Source organism: Zootoca vivipara, chromosome 6 (genome assembly GCF_965207765.1).
Source record: "Zootoca vivipara chromosome 6, rZooViv2.hap1.1, whole genome shotgun sequence".
Taxonomy (NCBI): domain Eukaryota; kingdom Metazoa; phylum Chordata; class Lepidosauria; order Squamata; family Lacertidae; genus Zootoca; species Zootoca vivipara.
Window position 1 is genome coordinate 93749397 of NC_142589.1, and position 18840 is coordinate 93768236.

Sequence of the window (18840 nt, forward strand, 5' to 3'; positions counted from 1 at the left end):
GCTAAGGGGATGGTTGCCGTGAAAGGTTTGTATAGCAAACAATGATGGCCAAACCCCTTTCACCCTTCAAGGGCTAGAGGAAGCTGAGCTTGGTCCCCCTCCTCTTGCAAACCAGCCTGGGCTGAAGTCCGAGGGGCACCCCCCCGCAGCCCCAAAATGGATCTCCAGTGCCTGAACTATCGGGATCTGTTCCTCAACCGACCCTACGTCCCTCCGGTCTCCTTAGAGACCGATTACCCAACCCCACTGTACAGGTAAGTCCGTCTCTCCTGCCGTTCCGTTTTTCCCAATTAAGGTGCAAAAAGAAGAAGAAAAAGGTGAGTTTTTTTGACAAAAAGGGAGAGGAAGTTTTTTTTAAAAAATAATAATTTAATTTCATTTTCCGCTGTTATACATCACAAAAAAAGGAAATATACAACAATAAAAAATATCCATCACAATTAAACAAACCCACAAGCAGACTAACAAACAGACAAATAACACCACAACAACAATACGTTGTTTACCTTTGTTGTTGTTGTTTAGTCGTTTAGTCGTGTCCGACTCTTCGTGACCCCATGGACCAGAGCATGCCAGGCACTCCTGTCTTGCACTGCCTCCCGCAGTTTGGTCAAACTCATGTTCGTAGCTTCGAGAACACTGTCCAACCATCTCGTCCTCTGTCGTCCCCTTCTCCTAGTGCCCTCAATCTTTCCCAACATCAGGGTCTTTTCCAAGGATTCTTCTCTTCTCATGAGGTGGCCAAAGTATTGGAGCCTCAGCTTCACGATCTGTCCTTCCAGGGAGCACTCAGGGCTGATTTCCTTAAGAATGGATAGGTTTGATCTTCTTTTTCACATAAAAATATTCTTTCTTCTAAGTACCTGACTTCCGATCTACTCCTTACTTCTGCATCTCATCCTTTTTCAAAACATGTTTTGGTTTTCATAATTTGTATTCAGTCCTAAGTTTTCCATCTAACTTTAGATTCTTACTGAAGTTATTCGAATGCTTTTACAGACTATATTTCGAATATATTTTAAAGACTTCCCATTTTGATATAAACGCATCCTTTGACTTACTCAAGGAAGTTTTAATAAATCTCAGGAGCGCTGCTTTATAAAACGTGGCACGCTTTGCAGGATTTCGTTTGAACTCTTATAAAGGATCGGCAGATTTGATTCCTGGGTTCAGCGACCCCCTTTGAAAAGCTGCCGGGCATTTGAGACACGAGTGCCTCTGAGCGTGCGAAGAGCGTGTTTCTCTCATCATTACAAGGCCTGCCATAACGAAATTTCCCAGACCTATTCTGGCGGGATTTCTGAACGTCGTTTTAAAACGTCAGGGGAAATCTAGGCCTACGGCAACCCACGCCGGAATTGTCGATTTTTGGGGGGGCGAATTTCCTATATATATATATTAAAAAGCTCATGAAATAACTCACCTGCCCTCCTCCTCCCCATTTCATCCTCTCAACAACCAAAAAAACCAAAACAAAACTAGATTTTCAGTTTTTGAAATAGGGCAACCCGACATTATTTTTATTTATCACATTTATATAGCACCTTTTTATCGTCCTACCTGTGAGATAGGTTAAGCTAAGAGATGGTGCCTGGGCCCGAGGTTGTCCCGTGAGCTTCACGGCTTGGTGGGAATTCGAACCTGGCTCTCCCGGGTCACAGCCTGACACTCTAACCATTAGGACACACTGGCTCCTATTAAAAGAATTGTATTCGAGGCCTCCTTCGGAGAAAGAATGGCCAAATTGTTCATAAACAAAGGAAAGCCAACAGCAGGGGTTGGATGTGGCCACCTCTCATCTATTTCATTTTCATAGAATCATAGCGTTTGAAGAGACCACAGGGGCCATCCAGTCCAACCCCCTGCCAAGCAGGAAACACCATCAAAGCATTCTTGACATATGCCTGTCAAGCCTCTGCTTAAAGACCTCCAAAGAAGGAGACTCCACCACACTCCTTGGTAGCAAATTCCACTGCCGAACAGCTCTTACTGTCAGGAAGTTCTTCCTAATGTATAGGTGGAATCTTCTTTCTTGTAGTTTGAATCCATTGCTCCATGTCCGCTTCTCTGGAGCAACAGAAAACAACCTTTCTCCCTCCTCTCTATGACATCCTTTTATATATTTGAACATGGCTATCATATCACCCCTTAACCTTCTCTTCTCCAGGCTAAACATACCCAGCTCCCTAAGCCGTTCCTCATAAGGCATCGTTTCCAGGCCTTTGACCATTTTGGTTGCCCTCTTCTGGACACGTTCCAGCTTGTCAGTATCCTTCTTGAACTGTGGTGCCCAGAACTGGACACAGTACTCCAGGTGAGGTCTGACCAGAGCAGAATACAGTGGTACTATTACTTCCCTTGATCTAGATGCTATACTCCTATTGATGCAGCCCAGAATTGCATTGGCTTTTTTAGCTGCTGCATCACACTGCTGACTCATGTCAAGTTTGTGGTCTACCAAGACTCCTAGATCCTTTTCACATGTACTGCTCTCAAGCCAGGTGTCTCCCATCCTGTATTTGTGCCTTTCATTTTTTTTGCCCAAGTGTAGTACTTTACATTTCTCCTTGTTAAAATTCATCTTGTTAAATTCATCTTGTTTTATTTTAAATTTATATACTGCCCTATACCCGGAGGTGTCAGGGCAGTTCACAGAATTAAATCAAGATATAAAATACATAATAAAAATAAAAACAACCACCCAATGCCCCCCCCAAAAAAACATTTTAAAGGGGCATAAATTGGATCGACCAAAGGCCTGGTTGAAAAGGAACGTTTTTGCCTTGCGCCTAAAGGTGTATAATGAAGGCACCAGGTGAACTTCCCTGGGGAGAGCATTCCACAGATGGGGAGCCACTGCAGAGAAGGCCCTGTTCTCACCTCGCCACCCCCCGGACCTCTCAAGGAGGTGGCACACGAAGGAGGGCCTCAGAAGATGATCTCGGGGTCCGGATAGGTTCATATGGAAAGAGGCGGTCCTTGAGAGATTCCGGTCCTGAGCCATTTAAGGCATTATATGTCAAAACCAGCACTTTGAATTGGGCCCAGAAACTAATCGGTAGCCATTGCAGTCGGACCAGGATGTGCTCAAACCGTCTTGCCGTCCGGTGAGCAACAGAACAATGCATAAGTTGATATTCAATACGAAAGTTCTATATATCACAGAATATAAACCATGTTTTTATGTTACAAAAATAAACAATATTTTGTATATCTCTCATTATTGGTCTTTGTCTTTTCACACACATATATTAACAATATAAATATGAATCAAACCAAAAGGGGGGAAAAAGAAAGAAATTTAACGAAATTGTATTCCAAAATATTCCAAAGTCATATATAAACTACCACAATTTGGACTTCCTGTTAATCCCTAATGTATATTTTTATTTTACCCAAGTTGTTTGAGTACCAAGGCGTTTGAGAACCAAGGTACCACAATATTATAAATTTAACAGTTGACCTCCCTGAAAAAGAAGCCGGCTCGCAGGGGGCTGTGCCAAGTGAACTGGCCGTGCGCCCCCCACCCAATTACAAGTCAAGGAAGGAAACGACACATCCAGGTGTCTGGCCCTCCATGCCTCCTGTGGCAGGGAGTTCCACGGTTTACAGAGCAGCCAGCCACCCTAAGCTTCGCCAGTGGGGTGTGGAACTGATGCATCCTTTGTGGGTGCCCGGCTAATGTCTCTTTCCTCTCCCCCTGGACGCAGTGATGAGTACCTATCATTGAGGGCCCAGCGGAACCCCCCCATCCTCCGTCAAGCCGTTCGCTGGAAGTACACACCGATGGGGTGGGACGCCATCCCCCAGACTTGGTATACGGGACTCACCAACAGCCACAACCGCCACGCCTGGTACACCCTCACCGACCCCATCAACCGCGAAGCTTACTACCGCTGGCAGAAGTGGCATGACCACAGAGAGAGGAATCTACCAGCTGGTAAGGTCCTGGCTCCTCAATCGCTCCCATCTCCTGCTGCAAAATATTCCTCACCTCTGCTTTTTTTCAGGGGTGGGGTGGTTGCTTGTATCCAGGACCGGATTTAGTTTTGATGAGGCCCTAAGCTCCTGAAGGTAATGGGGCCCTTTATAGGTCCAGCTGTCCTTCGTCAACAACAAATTGTCGCTGGTTTTTTGTGTGTTGAATATATGCTATATGGTCATAGAATCATAGAATCATAGAGTCGGAAGAGACCACAAGGGCCATCCAGTCCAACCCCCTGCCGAGCAGGAAACACCATCAAAGCATTCTTGACATATGCCTGTCAAGCCTCTGCTTAAAGACCTCCAAAGAAGGAGGCTCCACCACACTCATTGGTAGCAAATTGCACTGCCGAACAGCTCTTACTGTCAGGAAGTTCTTCCTAATGTTTAGGTGGAATCTTCTTTCTTGTACAGTGGTACCTCTACTTACAAATAACTCTACTTACAAATTTTTCTACTTACGAACGGAGCTCCGTCCGCCATCTTGGATGCGGTTTAGATGCGGATTTTTTCTACTTACGAATTTTTAGATAGGGTTGCTTCGACTTACGACTTTTTTCTCCCAATGCATTCCTATGGGAGTCGACTTACAAATGTGTGTTCGGAACGCATTAAATTCGTAAGTAGAGGTACCACTGTAGTTTGAATCTATTGCTCCATGTCCGCTTCTCTGGAGCAGCAGAAAACAACCTTTCTCCCTCCTCCATATGACATCCTTTCATATACTTGAACATGGCTATCATATCACCCCTTAAAATTCTCTTCTCCAGGCTAAACATACCCAGCTCCCTAAGCCGTTCCTCATAAGGCATCGTTTCCAGGCCTTTGACCATTTTGGTTGCCCTCTTCTGGACACGTTCCAGCTTGTCAGTCTCCTTCTTGAACTGTGGTGCCCAGAACTGGACACAGTACTCCAGGTGAGGTCTGACCAGAGCAGAATACAGTGGTACTATTGCTTCCCTTGATCTAGATGCTATACATACTCCTCTTGATGCATGGGTGGACCATTTAGGGATCTCCAGCCATTTGCACATGCAGAATGTAGGCACCCTCTATATAGAAAGGAGCAAACCAGTGATATATTACGAAGCAGGCGAGCAGGCGGGGCCCATGACTTCCATCATAGGAGCCTCAACAACATAAAACACTGTTGCTGTATGTAGGTTTTGTTTTATTTGTTTTCCCGCTTATATTTTGGAAATGTACATCCAGTTGTTTTTCCTTTAAATTTTTTTGGGGGCCCCCAAGAGAGTGGGGCCCTAAGCTCGAGCTCCTTTAGCTTATACGTAACTCCGGGACTGGTTGTATCCAACCTACTGAAAGGAGACCCAATAAAATCAATGAATTTGGTTTGCCGACAGCGAGGAGAACTTGGATACTTGCGACCAAATATCTCGGAGATAAGACGCACCTACGGCCCTCTGAGTGATGTTGGGCTGTTCCTCTCGTCCTCCCTGATGGAAGTACTAGGAGTTTAGGAAGTTGACTTTTCCTCCCCAAAGAAGCTCAACAAATGTTTGTGTCTGCAAAAGGTATAAAGGACGCCTGGACGGTTAAGTCCAGTCAAAGACGACTCTGGCGTTTGTCCGCAGACAGGAAGCTGGCGTTTGTCCGCAGACAGCTTTCCGGGTCATGCGGCCAGCAGGACTAAACCGCTTCTGGCGCATGATGGAAACCAGAGCGCATGGAAATGCCATTTACCTTCCTGCCGCAGCGGTGCCTATTTACCTATTTGCGCTGGCATGCTTTCGAACTGCTAGGTTGGCAGGAGCTGGGACGGAGCAACAGGAGCTCACCCCGTCGCGGGGATTCGAACCTCCGACCTTCCGATCAGCAAGCCCAAGAGGTTCAGTGGTTTAGATCACAGCGCCACCTGCATCCCTTACTTCTTGCCACAAGATCGAACCCCTAGCCCTAGGCATAGGCAAACTCGGCCCTCCAGATGTTTTGGGACTACAATCCCCATCATCCCTGACCACTGGTCCTGCTAGCTAGGGATCATGGGAGTTGTAGGCCAAAAACATCTGGAGGCCCGAGTTTGCCTATGCCTGCCCTAGCTTATCAGCTGATGCTCAGTGCCTCCTTCCTGCAGGGATTGGCGAACTTGCTTTGTGTATCCCGATCTGCCCCAAACTGGACGCCATATGTGGGGCGGGTGGCCGTGGTTTTGGGGAAATGGCCAGCCAGCGGGCCAAACAGGAACTCTGGCTGGGCCGGATCTGAAGGTTCCCCGCCTCTGCCAAAGAGAGAGAGATAGAAAAGCAAGTGTTAGCCTTTTCTGCTGCAGCAGCACGAGGCTGGCTCAAATCTGTACCTCCCCTTCCCCCTTCTTTTCTCCCAGCCTACGCTCAGCACCTGCAAGACAGCTGTTGCTTCGACCCCATCGTCCCTGCCCAGTACTTGAGCCCTAAGACGCGATGGGGGGCCTTTCTGTGGAGGGACAGGCCCATTCTCGGAAAGGAATTTGGTAAGCAGGAGGGTTGTAGCTGGGTGGCAAAGAGGGAAGAGGGGTCACCTGGGAGAGGGGCTGGGACGTTCTCTGTAGCAAGGCAGCGGGTTTAAACTTTCAAGGCAACTCTGCTTGGCTCCTGCGAAGATGCTGGACTCGATGGAGGCCTTTTCTGATGTTTTTTTTATGGACGCAGGACAACAAGGATGCAGATTTTGGTGCTTGTGGGAATGTAGAGGATAGTAGGAGAGGATATATTGATTAAATATTGTCCTCCCTTCCTCATGCTAGTGAGCTGGTAGCAGAGCACATTCCCTTGTACAAAGCAGGAAGCTAGTTGATAGATTCATTTAGAACCATTTGAGTTAAGTGATCCAGCGTGGCTTGCCCAGATTGGATTGATCCTGGTCAATCCCCTTTTGCTCCCAACAATAATGACACAACACAACGACTTTTTAGAAAGTAACGATAAGGTTTACTTACATTCAATTCACAGTGGATCCTGGAGGCAGGCTTTATCTTGCAGTTAAAGTTGGAGAGAAAGTTGCGGGTTCTTCCCATAGAATCAATGGAGGCGCAGGTCCATTCTGCGTCCAGGGTGGCTGTCTGGCAGCTCCATCTGGTACGCAGGATGAGACCCTCCCTGCCCGCCAGGGCCATCTTAAGCATATCTGGCACCATGGTGCAAAGATCCCTCCGGCGCCCCCCCACCCTGTTTCACAGCGCGGCGCCCCCCTGGCAGCCCGGCGCCATGGCGCCTTGCGCCACCCAGCCTTGCCTTAGGACCGGCCCTGCTGCCCGCAGACTGTCCGGCCAGAGTAGTGCATGCTCTGGTTATCTCCCGCTTGGACTACTGCCATGTTCTCTACATGGGGCTACCTTGGAAGGTGACCCGGAAACTGCAACTAATCCAGAATGTGGCAGCTAGATTGGGAACTTGGAGTGGCCGCCGAGACCATATAACACCAGTCCTAAAAGACCTACATTGGCTCCCAGTACGTTTCCGAGCACAATTCAAAGTGTTGGTGCTGACCTTGAAAGCCCTAAACAGCCCTGTAGACCTAAAGGAGCATCTCCACCCCCATCGTTCTGCCCGGACACTGAGGTCCAACTCGGAGGGCCTTCTGGCAGTTCCCTCCCTGCGAGAAGTGAGGTTATAGGGAACCAGGCAGAGGGCCTTCTCGGTGGTGGCACCCACCCTCCCCAAAGCAAGACGCTAGTCCTCATGAGCCTGATTTCAACGGGAACATTGGAAGTTGCTTTCCGTAGTCCCGCCACTGGGGTCCTCTTTGCAGAGGATCTCCAAGATTTCGGGACATTCCTGGGCTTATCTGTGACCTTCTGCACGCCAATATCTCCATGAGATCTACAGCTTTTCTCCTTCTTCTCTCCCAGTGGTCAACCGCAACCGCGGCCCCGAGGAGCTGAAAGGGAAGCCCGGCTACGTCCCGCACCTGACCATCCACACCCCTATGTTCACCACCAAGGACTATCGCACATGGAGGATGTTCGACCGACAGCCTTCGACCAAACACCAGCACTAGTAAAAGACTTCTTCCCTGCGGCTTGGCGTGACCCTCCTTCGTGGTGGAAGTTGGTGTTGGGGGCCTGATCCCCTTTCTGGGCAAAGTCGTGCTGATGCCCACCCCCACCCCCCAGGCCCCCAGGCCCTGGGCTCAGTTTTGCAGGGTGCAACTGGTCGACGTGATAAACGTTGCACGGCCGTGCCCCGCCATGCAAGATGGCAAACTCTCGTGGCCTTCCGGCTATTCTCATTTCAGGAGATTGCTTTCGTTTGCTGGAAGGCAGCCCCCTGTGCCCCCGCGAATTCTAAAGGATGCCTCTCATTAATCCTAGAATTAGAAAGGGGTTCCCCAGGGGTCATCCAGCTCAACCCCCTCGTGATGGGTAAATATGCGGGTTGGACGAGGGGGGATTTGTAGCTGGTTGACGCACCAAACCCAGGAAGCGCTCACTAATGGTTTCTCAACGTCTTGGGGAAAGGACCCACTACAGCGGTACCTTGGTTCTCAAACTCCCAAAACCCAGAAGTAAGTGTTCCGGTTTTCAAACGTTTTTCGGAAGCCGAATGTCCAATGCGCCTGTCGGCTATTGTTTCGGAGGGACCTGCACAATCAGAAGCCGCGCCTCAGTTTCCCAACATTTAGGAAGTCAAACAGACTTCCGAAATGGACTAAGTGTGGCGCTTTTGTTTTTGAGGCTTTCCCAGTTCATTTGTTTTTGTGACTCTGTGGAACCCAGTTCAGCTACTGGTTGGTTGGTTGTGTGATTGAGGAAATGGATAAAAGCCCCCCATCCAAACAATGACTATCATCAGTGCAGGTAAAGAAAAAAAAAATACCGTATATTCCAGTGTATAAGACGACTGGGCGTATAAGACGACTCCCAACTTTTACAGTTAAAATATAGAGTTTGGGATATACTCGCCGTATAAGAAATACAACCCAGCGTATAAGACGACCCCCGACTTTGGAGAAGATTTTCCTGGGTTAAAAAGTAGTCTTATATGCAGGAATATACAGTAGTTTAAATTTTCCTCATCTACAATACTGTCTTATTTATTTTATAGTACAATACATTGATTATTGCTTTCATTTTATGGATCCGTGGTCTCGTTAGTAAAATTCGTGTTAAATTGCTGTTTTAGGGGGTTGCTTTTAAAAGCCTGAACGGATTAATCCGTTTTGCATTACTTTCTATGGGAAAGCGTGCCTTGGTTTTGGAACGGACTTCCGGAACAGATTGAGTTTGAGAACCCCACGGTACCACTGTAATGGTTTCTCGACGTCTTGGGGAAAAGTGACAATGTTGTTCAATGTTGTTTACTTGGACAAAGGATGCTCGTCAAATTGGCGGACGACACCAAATTAAACGGATTTAGAAAAGGAGGCTGTGATTGCTAAGAACCAGCATGGGTTTCTCGAAAATAAGTCATGCCGGCCAAATCTCGTTTCTTTTTTCGATGGAGTTACAAGCTTGGTGGATCAGGGGAACGCTGCGGTCGTAGTTTATCTTGATTTCAGTGAGGATTTTTGCAAAGTCCTCCATACCAAGAAGCTGGTAAAATGTTGATGGACCGAACCCAAAAAGGACTCATTAATGGTTCTTCGTCATCCTGGTTGGACAGTGTTCTCGAAGCTACGAACATGAGTTTGACCAAACTGCGGGAGGCAGTGCAAGACAGGAGTGCCTGGCGTGCTCTGGTCCATGGGGTCACGAAGAGTCGGACACGACTAAACCACTAAACAACAACAACAACATCCTGGGGAAAACTGACCAGTGGGGTGCCGCAGGGCTCTGTCCTGGGCCTGTTGTTGTTCAATGTCAGGCATCCCCAATCTTCAGCCCTCCAGATGTTTTGGACTACAGTTCCCATCATCCCTGACCACTGGTCCTGTTAGCTAGGGATCATGGGAGTTGTAGGCCAAAACATCTGGAGGGCCGCAGTTTGGAGATGCCTGTTCAATGTCCAAATAAATAATAATAATAATAATAATAATAATAATAATAATAATAATAATGTATTTATACCCCACCTATCCAGCTGGGTTCCCCCAGCCACTCTGGGCGGCTTCCACCAAAATATTCAATAATTCATCAGATATTAAAAGCTTCCCGAAACGAAGGGAAGGCATGGAGGGGATGCTCATCAAATTTACAGAAGGCACCAAACTGGGATGGGAAGAGAAGAATCGAAATTAAAAGTGACCTTAACAGATCGGAGAACTGGGCTTCTGCCCCGGTACATTAGATGGAAAGGCTTCTTATGAGATGGGGCCAAGGAAGCAGTCTCCCCAGATAATAATAATAATAATAATAATAATAATAATAATAATAATAATAATAATAATAATAATTTACTACAGTAATCACGTTCTAAAGCACTGTCCCAGATGGGCAGGGTATAAATAATAAAATTATTGTTATTATTAAGGCAATTGGCATATAAGATACAGAGACTGACTCCCATTGACCCTGAGCCCGGGTCCGTGTTCCCTTCCAGACAACTTCCTGGGGGCCACCTGAGAGTGGTGGGCGGAGCCAGAGGAAAGGTAGGTGGGGCCACAAATGCAAATTTCACCTCTAGATCCGCACAGGCAGCTCTCTGTATTCTCTGGTTTGAGGAATGTCCCAGGGGCCAGTCAGAGAACCATTCGGCCCTTGAACTCTGACCAATTCCTCTCCTCCAAAAGGAGCCTAAATCTTAACACTCTTGGATTGCAGGCGAGTTGAAAAATCTCCAGCTTTGCCAATAATCCCGGTTTTCCAACGCAACGAGGCGCCATCGCTTCCAAAATAATATGCCACTTCCAAAAAACCTCTGGCAAAAACCACACTGGCTGTCCAATAATAATAATAATAATAAAATTTATACCCCGCCCATCAAACATCCACTTAGGAATACACACTACTTAAAACATTATTCCATCCACAAAACGTATTGTCGTTCACGCAACACTTCTCATTTTAAAATGTATAAATAAACAGTTGGATTTATTTTTTTATTTTTTAAAAAAAGTGTTTTTCCTTCTTCCTTAAAGTGCTTTTCGCTGCTTTTCAGTCTCTTGCTGGCGAACCTTTGTTCCCGGAAGAAGAATCGACTGTTGCACTGCTTCCCACCCCCCCTAGAAAATAGGAGGGGGGGAGGATATCACCCCCAATGTTGTTGAGCTTCCCGGTTCTATTTCCAAAACCCCAGACATTTTGCTGGTTTTTCAAAAAACAAAATAAAAATTTTTTCCCCTGGATGCTAATTTCGTTGCTGGAATCCTGGAAACATCTGGGGGGGGGGAACTAGATGCTCAGCATCCCTATATCTCTTTTTCCCGACCGTCAGCAAATGGCCTGGACAGCTTGCGAGATGTTCAAGTTGTCTTATACCTGTCCAGGAGGGAAAAGATTTAAAAGTTACACAGCTGAGAAAAAGGAGAAACTATTGGAAGCAGCCGACGGAACATTGCGGAATAATATTTTTAACCGGGCTTTGAATAAATGTGCCATTAATTGTTACGGTTTTGAATTGTGTTATCATCTTCCTTAGTAGATGGTGCAAACCACTGTTCTGAATCCTGCTTTTTCTAGAGGGTAGGGGGGGGGGCTATTCTGAATTATGCTTTTTTATAGAATTGGAGAGTCCAACCCCCTCGGATGCAAGAATATTTTTCTCCAGAGCGGGACTCGAACTCACGACTCTGAGATTAATAGTCTTATGCAGTACCAACTGAGTAAGGAGCTATTCTGAATTATGCTTTTTATAGGGTAGGGGGACTATTCTGAATAAATGTGCAATTAATTCTTATGGTTCGGAACTGCTTTATTAATCTACTTTAGTGACCAGTGGAAATTACTACAGTCAAACCTCGGTTCCCAAACGCTTCCGTTTTGGCTCCTGAACGCCAAAAACCCGGAAGTAACTGCTCTGGTTTTTGAACGAACAGCTTCCAAGCCACATTTTTCATTTTCCCCGTATTGACTTTGCAGACTTTTCGGAAGCTGAACAATCTTCTGGAATGGATTAAGTTCAAAAACCAAGGTCCCGCTGTATTCTGAATTCTGCTTCTAATAGGATAGGGGGCTATTCTGACTTCTGCTTCTAATTTGGTAGGGGGCTATTTCTGAATTCTGCTTCTAATAGGGTAGGGGGCTATTTCTGAATTCTGCTTCTAATAGGGTAGGGGGCTATTCTGACTTCTGCTTCTAATTTGGTAGGGGGCTATTTCTGAATTTTGCTTCTAATAGGGTAGGGGGCTATTCTGACTTCTGCTTCTAATTTGGTAGGGGGCTATTTCTGAATTTTGCTTCTAATAGGGTAGGGGGCTATTTCTGAATTCTGCTTCTAATAGGGTAGGGGGCTATTCTGACTTCTGCTTCTAATTTGGTAGGGGGCTATTTCTGAATTCTGCTTCTAATAGGGTAGGGGGCTATTCTGACTTCTGCTTCTTATTTGGTAGGGGGCTATTTCTGAATTTTGCTTCTAATAGGGTAGGGGGCTATTTCTGAATTTTGCTTCTAATAGGGTGGGGGGCTATTTCTGAATTCTGCTTCTAATAGGTTAGGGGGCTATTCTGAATTCTGCTTCTAATAGGTTAGGGGGCTATTCTGAATTTTGCTTCTAATAGGTTAGGGGGCTATTCTGAATTTTGCTTCTAATAGTGTAGGGGGCTATTTCTGACTTCTGCTTCTAATTTGGTAGGGGGCTATTTCTGACTTCTGCTTCTAATTTGGTAGGGGGCTATTTCTGACTTCTGCTTCTAATTTGGTAGGGGGCTATTTCTGACTTCTGCTTCTAATTTGGTAGGGGGCTATTTCTGAATTCTGCTTCTAATAGGGTAGGGGGCTATTTCTGAATTCTGCTTCTAATAGGTTAGGGGGCTATTCTGAATTCTGCTTCTAATAGGTTAGGGCAGGGGTTCCCAACAAAATTTTCTCAAGGACCCCTCATCGAGCCGCTATTGTGACAAGGACCCCCATTAATTCCTAATCCTAAAATTAAAAAGTGAGAGCCAAATTAAGAGTCTTTTTATATTTTATATTTATACGTTTTTTACAGTTACAACAGAGTACTCCATCAGTATACAGTTAGTTTTAATTTTCAGTTCTTAATGAGATGAGTTAAATCTGTCCTTTGAGTCCATTATTTCTGAAATATTAGGTTCCAAACTTGAAACTTTCACTCTGAAATCCGACCGCATGTCGAGCCGATTCCTATACTGTATTTGTTTTTCATGAAACACATGGAAGAAAATGCTTGCTCACACCGATATGTGGTTGCAAATGGAAGGATCTTTTTCATTGCCTTATCTCCAAGTTTCTTGTAGTCCTTGCGGCATACAGCAGAACTACTGCCTCTATCTAATTCTAGTTTTGCGCTAGACTCTGCTCATGCAGGAAGCAGCCAAAACAAAAAATCTGTTATCATACGAAATATATTTAATATATTTTTTATTCTAATAGGATCTTGAGGACCCCTCTGGCATAGCTCGCGGACCCCTGGGGGTCCCCGGACCACCTGTTGGGAACCACTGGGTTAGGGGGCTATTCTGACTTCTGCTAATATGGTAGGGGGCTATTTCTGAATTCTGCTTTTAACAGAGCAGGGGGCTCTGGAGATGACTCAATGGCTCCAAGGGGGTCAAGTGCTCCCCCTCCCCCCAAAATTAGGAACTGCTAGTATAAGCGACGTAGCCTTTGCCCCTCTCCTTCTGCAGGGGGGGTTGTGTGTGTGTGTGTGTGTGTGTGTGTGTGTGTTTCTGCTTCAGACAATTAACCAGGACTGTTTTATGCCAGGGGTCAGCAAACTTTTTCAGCAGGGGGCCAATCCACTGTCCCTCCGCCCTTGTGGGGGGGCCGGACTATATTTTGGAAGAAAAAAAATGAACGAATTCCTACGCCCCACAAAAAACCCAGAGATGCATTTTAAATAAAAGGACACATTCTACTCATGTAAAAACACGCTGATTGCCGGACCGTCCGTGGGCCGGATTGAGAAGGCGATTGGGTCGGATCCGGCCCCCAGGGCCTTAGTTTGCCTACATGTGATGTACGCAGTCAGCGTTTCTCAACAAAGGTAAAACCGAAGAACGAGAAGCCCCCCAAAACTCACTGGTGCTGTTGCAGGTCTATTTCGGGCCACGCTCCCATGGACGTCAGCTGTTCTTCCAACTGCACGATGCGCAGGCCGATGTACCCCGAGGAAAGGAGCAGGACCACCACCCTGAGACCGAGATATCAGAATATTAAGATTTTATAAGAGCGTCTCCTCTCTCTCTTTCCCAGGCTAAACATGCCCCGGTCCTTCGACCGTTCCTCATCAGGCGAAGGTTTCCAGACCCTCGATCGCCTTGGTTGCTCAGTGGAGGGGGGAAAAATGAAGCCATTGTGGCTAACGGCAATTGGCAGTTTTATCCTCCAGCCAACCGGACGATTGTCTTAATTTTTCTTCTAAAGCCCTGTTATTAAATGATCTGAGCTCAGCCTGTTTCCTCGATTCCCTGCGGTGGACCTGTAAGGCTTATTTTTATTTCAGAATTTTATTTTTATTCATTTTATTTTATTTAGCAACAGTAGTCTCTAAGCGATTTATCAAAGATGCAAAAATAAAAATTAGTAAGAACTACAGCGGTCCCTTAGTTCTCAAACGCCTTGGTACTCAAACACTTGGAACCCAAACGCTGCAAACCCAGAAGTAAATGTTTCGGTTTGTGAAATTTTTTCAGAAGCTGAACGTGCTCTGTTTTGAGTGTGACGGTTCCGATTTGAATGCCATGCTTCTGTTTTGAGTGCTACGCTAAGGTCTGTTTGCTATTTATTTTGCATTTCTGTTTTTGCGGCTCTTTTTCGTTTTGTTTTTGTGACTTTGTGGAACCCAGTTCAGCTACGGACTGATTGACTGTGTGACTGCAGTACATCGTTTACTGCTTTCGTTTTATGGATCAATGGTCTCATTAGGTAGCAAAATCCACGTTAAATTACTGTTTTGGGGGTTGTTTTTAAAAGTCCGGAACAGATTAATCCGTTTTGCATTGCTTTCTATGGGAAAGAAGCGCGTCTTGGTTGTGAACGCTTTGGTTTTGGAAGGGACGTCCGGAACGGATTAAGTTTGAGAACCAAGGTAACACAGTACCACTTAACAACAATAGCCTCTAAGCCAAGGGTCAGCAAACTTTTTCAGCAGGGGGCCGGTTCACTGTCCCTCAGACCTTGTGGGGGGCCGGACTATATTTTGAAAAAAAAATATGAACGAATTCCTACACCCCACAAATAACCCAGAGATGCATTTTAAATAAAAGCACACATTCTACTCATGTAAAAACACACTGATTCCCGGACCGTCCACGGGCCAGATTTAGAAGGTGATTGGGCCGGATCCGGTACCCCGGGCCTTAGTTTGCCTACCCATGCTCTAAGCGGTTTGCAAAGATGCAAAAATAAAATTAGTAAAAAGTATAAAATCAAGCTACAATAAAAAAAAATACCTGCTGGAATAATAATAATCCTAAGAAGTCTTCCATTAGCAGCCAAAAGCCATCCCGCCCACCTTCAACAAGCTGCGTGGCTTCATGGAATGAGCTGGAAAGGGACCCCAAAGGTCATCTATCCCAACCCGCTTGCAAAGCAGGAATCACAGCGATCACGCCCCCCCCCGAAAAGAACTGGCCCACTCACAAGCAGAGATAGATGAGGATGAGGGTGTTGAGAGGGCTAAGGTGAGCCTTCCAGCTCCGCCAGGACTTTGTTGACCGTACCCCTCCTGGAAAGAAAAAGAGGAGGTATTATTATTATTATTATTATTATTATTATTATTATTATATCATTATTATTATTATCATTATTTAATTATTTAAAAGGCCTGGGAAAAGACATATAAAGATATTTTTTTTTTGGATTTTTTATTATTTTATTATTAATGCACAATGAAAAAAGCCATACATCCAAACCGGGGGGGGGGGGAGGGAGAGAAACAAGCAGAAATAATAATAAACGAAGTAAAAAGAAAGAAAGAACACAAAGCATTATAGCAAAAAGAAAAGAGATCTTTTGACTATAGGCCTGACCTCCCGTCTACTCCTTAATTCAATTACCTATAACTTATTATTGCCGGTAAAAAAACTACTATCATGATTTAACTGGTTCTTAAGTTTTCCCTGGATCTCACATCATTCTCAAAACTACGACTGAAATTAGTCAAATGCTTTAAACTTTAAACGGAGTTTAAACTTCCGTAATTGTTTTTCAGATGTATTTTAAAGACTTCCCATTTTGGAACGAAGACATGTAAAGATTTGAAGGCAATGGGGGGAAATGATTGCTGTTAAAAAAGAAATGAAGTTGTGATATTGAGATGTACAGGACTTGAAGGACTGTTTGAACGAAAGTCTTCGTTCCGTTATGCGAGATTGTGCTCCAGGCCAAGTCCAGCCAGCCAGGTGCTATGGATGGAAGAAGAAGCCTTGGCCAAAGAAGATAGGCAAAATAAATTACTAAACTACACAGGACAAATTATTACAAAAAAGGGCAATTGTTCAATGCATATTTTTAAAGCTTTGTGTATTAGACTTGTACATTAGTGCAACTTCTAAAAGTCACTTGTAATAAGATGAAGAAGGTTTTAAAGTCGGAATGTTAAGAATATAAAGTTTTATGGACGTGCATAAACAAGTATACAGTGGACCCTCTGGATACGAACTTACGGTAATTGGTTCCGGGGGTCCGTTAGCACCCCGAAAAAAATAACATAAATAGAGGCGTGTGCGGCTAAACCCAGAAGTGGCTGTAACCCGAAGATTCTGTATCCAGAAGTCAACCCAAAATTTACGGTTTAATTTGGTTATGGATTTTTTCCTTTAGGTTTTTGTTTTGTTTTGTTACTTTTGGAAAATTGATAAATCGATAAATTGTGATGAAAAGTGAAAAAGAGGAAGTATTAAGGCGGGCCAAAGCTTATTAGGGATTTGGAGGGTGTAAAATTCACTCGGGGTTGCTCAGATTTAATAGCGACAGCCTGCAAATCCTGCCAGGGGAGAAGGGAGGATCATATTTCGTTAAGCCGGGCTGGTGTTTCACATGGGGGAATGTGATGGTCTCTTCATGGCTGAGAATCTCTCTCTCCGGCCTTTGGATTGCAATGCCCCCTCGCGACACAGTTTGGCTAGCGGAAGAGGTTTCGGGGGAATGCAGAGAGGGCAAAACGGCAAGGAAACCCGCTTACCTCTGTTTGCTGCTGCCTGGTGTGGTTCAATAGCTGCTGTCGGGGGGCTCTGTGTCCTATCTGCCCCGTCTGCGAAAGAAGACGGTTAAGGTTTTTTTTTAAAATAAAAAAAATTAAAGTTGCATTTCACCCTCTCAACAACCCTGCGAGGTAGATCAGCCTGAAAGTGAGGCATTGCCTTAGTGCCAGATTTATGTATAAGCTAAGCAAGCTATAGTAATAATAATAATAATAATAATAATAATAATAATAATAATTTATTATTTATACCCTGCCCATCTGGCTGGACTTCCCCTGCCACTCTGGGCGGCTTCCAACAAACATTAAAATACATTAAATATCACAGATTAAAAACTTCCCTAAACCTTTAGGTATTTTCTAAATGTCAGGTAGTTGTTTATCTCTCTGACATCTGATGGGGAGGGTGTTCCACAAGGTGGGCGCCACCACCAAGAAGGCCCTCTGCCTGGTTCCCTGTAGCTTTGCTTCTCGCAGGGAGGGAACCGCCAGAAGGCCCTCGGAGCTGGACCTCAGTGTCCGGGCTGAACGATGGGGGTGGAGATGCTCCTTCTGGGACAAGACCATTTAGGGCTTTCAAGGTCAGCACCAACACTTTGAATTGTGCCCAGAAATGTACTGGGAGCCAATGTAGGTCTTTCAAGACCGGTGTTATGTGGTCTCGGCGGCCGCTCCCAGTCACCAGTCTAGCTGCCGCATTCTGGATTAGTTGCAGTTTCCGGGTCACCTTCAAAGGGAGCCCCACGTAGAGCGCATTGCAGTAGTCCAAGCGGGAGATAACTAGAGCATGCACCACTCTGGCGAGACAGTCCACAGGCAGGGAGGGTCTCATCCTGCGTACCAGATGGAGCTGGTAGACAGCCGCCCTGGACACAGAATTAATCTGTGCCTCCATGGAAAGCTGTGAGCCCAAATTGACTCCCAGACTGCGCAACTGGTCTTTCAGGGGCACAGTTACCCCGTTTAGGACCAGGGAGTCCTCCAGCTTAGGGCCCCACTGTCTTGCCCCCCCCCCAAAAGAAATTAAAGGGAAAACACACTCGGATGTACATTTCCAAAATATAAGATATAAAATAAAATAAAATAAAACCTACATCCAGCAACTGTGTTTTGTGTTGTGTAGGCTCCTAGGATGTAAGTCATGGGCCCCACCTGCTTCTATTAACTACAATTGCATTGTACAGCTTTATAACACTGAATTTCATGTTATTAAAGCTATTTATAATTATTAGTAGTTTGCATCATATATTTGCACCTCTTATTATAGGAATTTTCCAGAGACTAGATGATGAGTCTTTGTGAATTGGGTTTCTAAAGGAACTTTTGTTCTTGCCAAATGCCAATGTGTTTGCATTATTCAGTTTGTTATGAATAAAAAAGTCATTTAAAGTTAGAGCTTAATAAGTATTTCACTATTAACACACTTCTTCTGAATTGTATTTCAGTTCAACCATTACTTGGATAAAATACTTATTTTGCCATGTGCAAATGGCTTGAGATACCAATTCGGTCCATAAATTACAACCCTGGATTTAAGATTAAAATGGAATGTGAATTGGAAATGCATAATGGAATACGAAGCAGAGAAATAGGGGAAAGAAGAGACCTTATTGATGACAAAGAGTGTCAACTTATTTGGATTAAATCTGATGCACTTTGG

General features: G+C 45.2%; 2 protein-coding genes across 6 annotated transcripts in view; one reads left to right on the forward strand and one right to left on the reverse strand.

Annotated features, from left to right (window-relative positions):
* On the forward strand, positions 1–16868 carry TEKTIP1 (tektin bundle interacting protein 1). 2 transcript variants are annotated; one of them, XM_088673080.1, is made up of 5 exons: positions 40–254; positions 3711–3940; positions 6326–6451; positions 7829–7976; positions 16191–16868. In XM_088673080.1, coding segments are annotated over exons 1-5 (603 nt in total). In that variant the 5' UTR covers positions 40–156; the 3' UTR covers positions 16192–16868. The 2 variants fall into 2 exon arrangements, with proteins under 2 accessions (XP_034975173.1, XP_088529206.1); XM_035119282.3 differs by lacking the exon at positions 16191–16868 and having other exon boundaries at positions 1–254; positions 7829–9342.
* The window catches only part of LOC118087030 (GRAM domain-containing protein 2A), a 27777-nt gene continuing 19742 nt past the window's right edge, over positions 10806–18840 (reverse strand). For 2 of the 4 annotated variants that reach the window (XM_060275308.2, XM_060275311.2), the window contains exons 10-13: positions 17163–17231; positions 15620–15704; positions 14058–14168; positions 10943–11335 (exon numbers count right to left, since the gene is read on the reverse strand). In XM_060275308.2, the coding sequence (XP_060131291.2) occupies positions 11320–11335; positions 14058–14168; positions 15620–15704; positions 17163–17231 (281 nt within the window). In that variant the 3' untranslated portion in view covers positions 10943–11319. Of the gene's footprint in view, positions 11336–14053; positions 14169–15619; positions 15705–17162; positions 17232–18840 lie in introns of those variants that run through there. The other 2 variants (XM_035119274.3, XM_088673079.1) reach the window with 2 other exon arrangements.

Bases quoted from the DNA above. Each gene is read 5' to 3' on its own strand.
- TEKTIP1 (XM_035119282.3), top strand. From the start codon at position 157: ATGGATCTCCAGTGCCTGAACTATCGGGATCTGTTCCTCAACCGACCC. The intron at 255-3,710 runs GTAAGTCCGTCT...CCCTGGACGCAG, and splicing joins TACCCAACCCCACTGTACAG to TGATGAGTACCTATCATTGA. The intron at 3,941-6,325 runs GTAAGGTCCTGG...CTTTTCTCCCAG, and splicing joins AGAGAGGAATCTACCAGCTG to CCTACGCTCAGCACCTGCAA.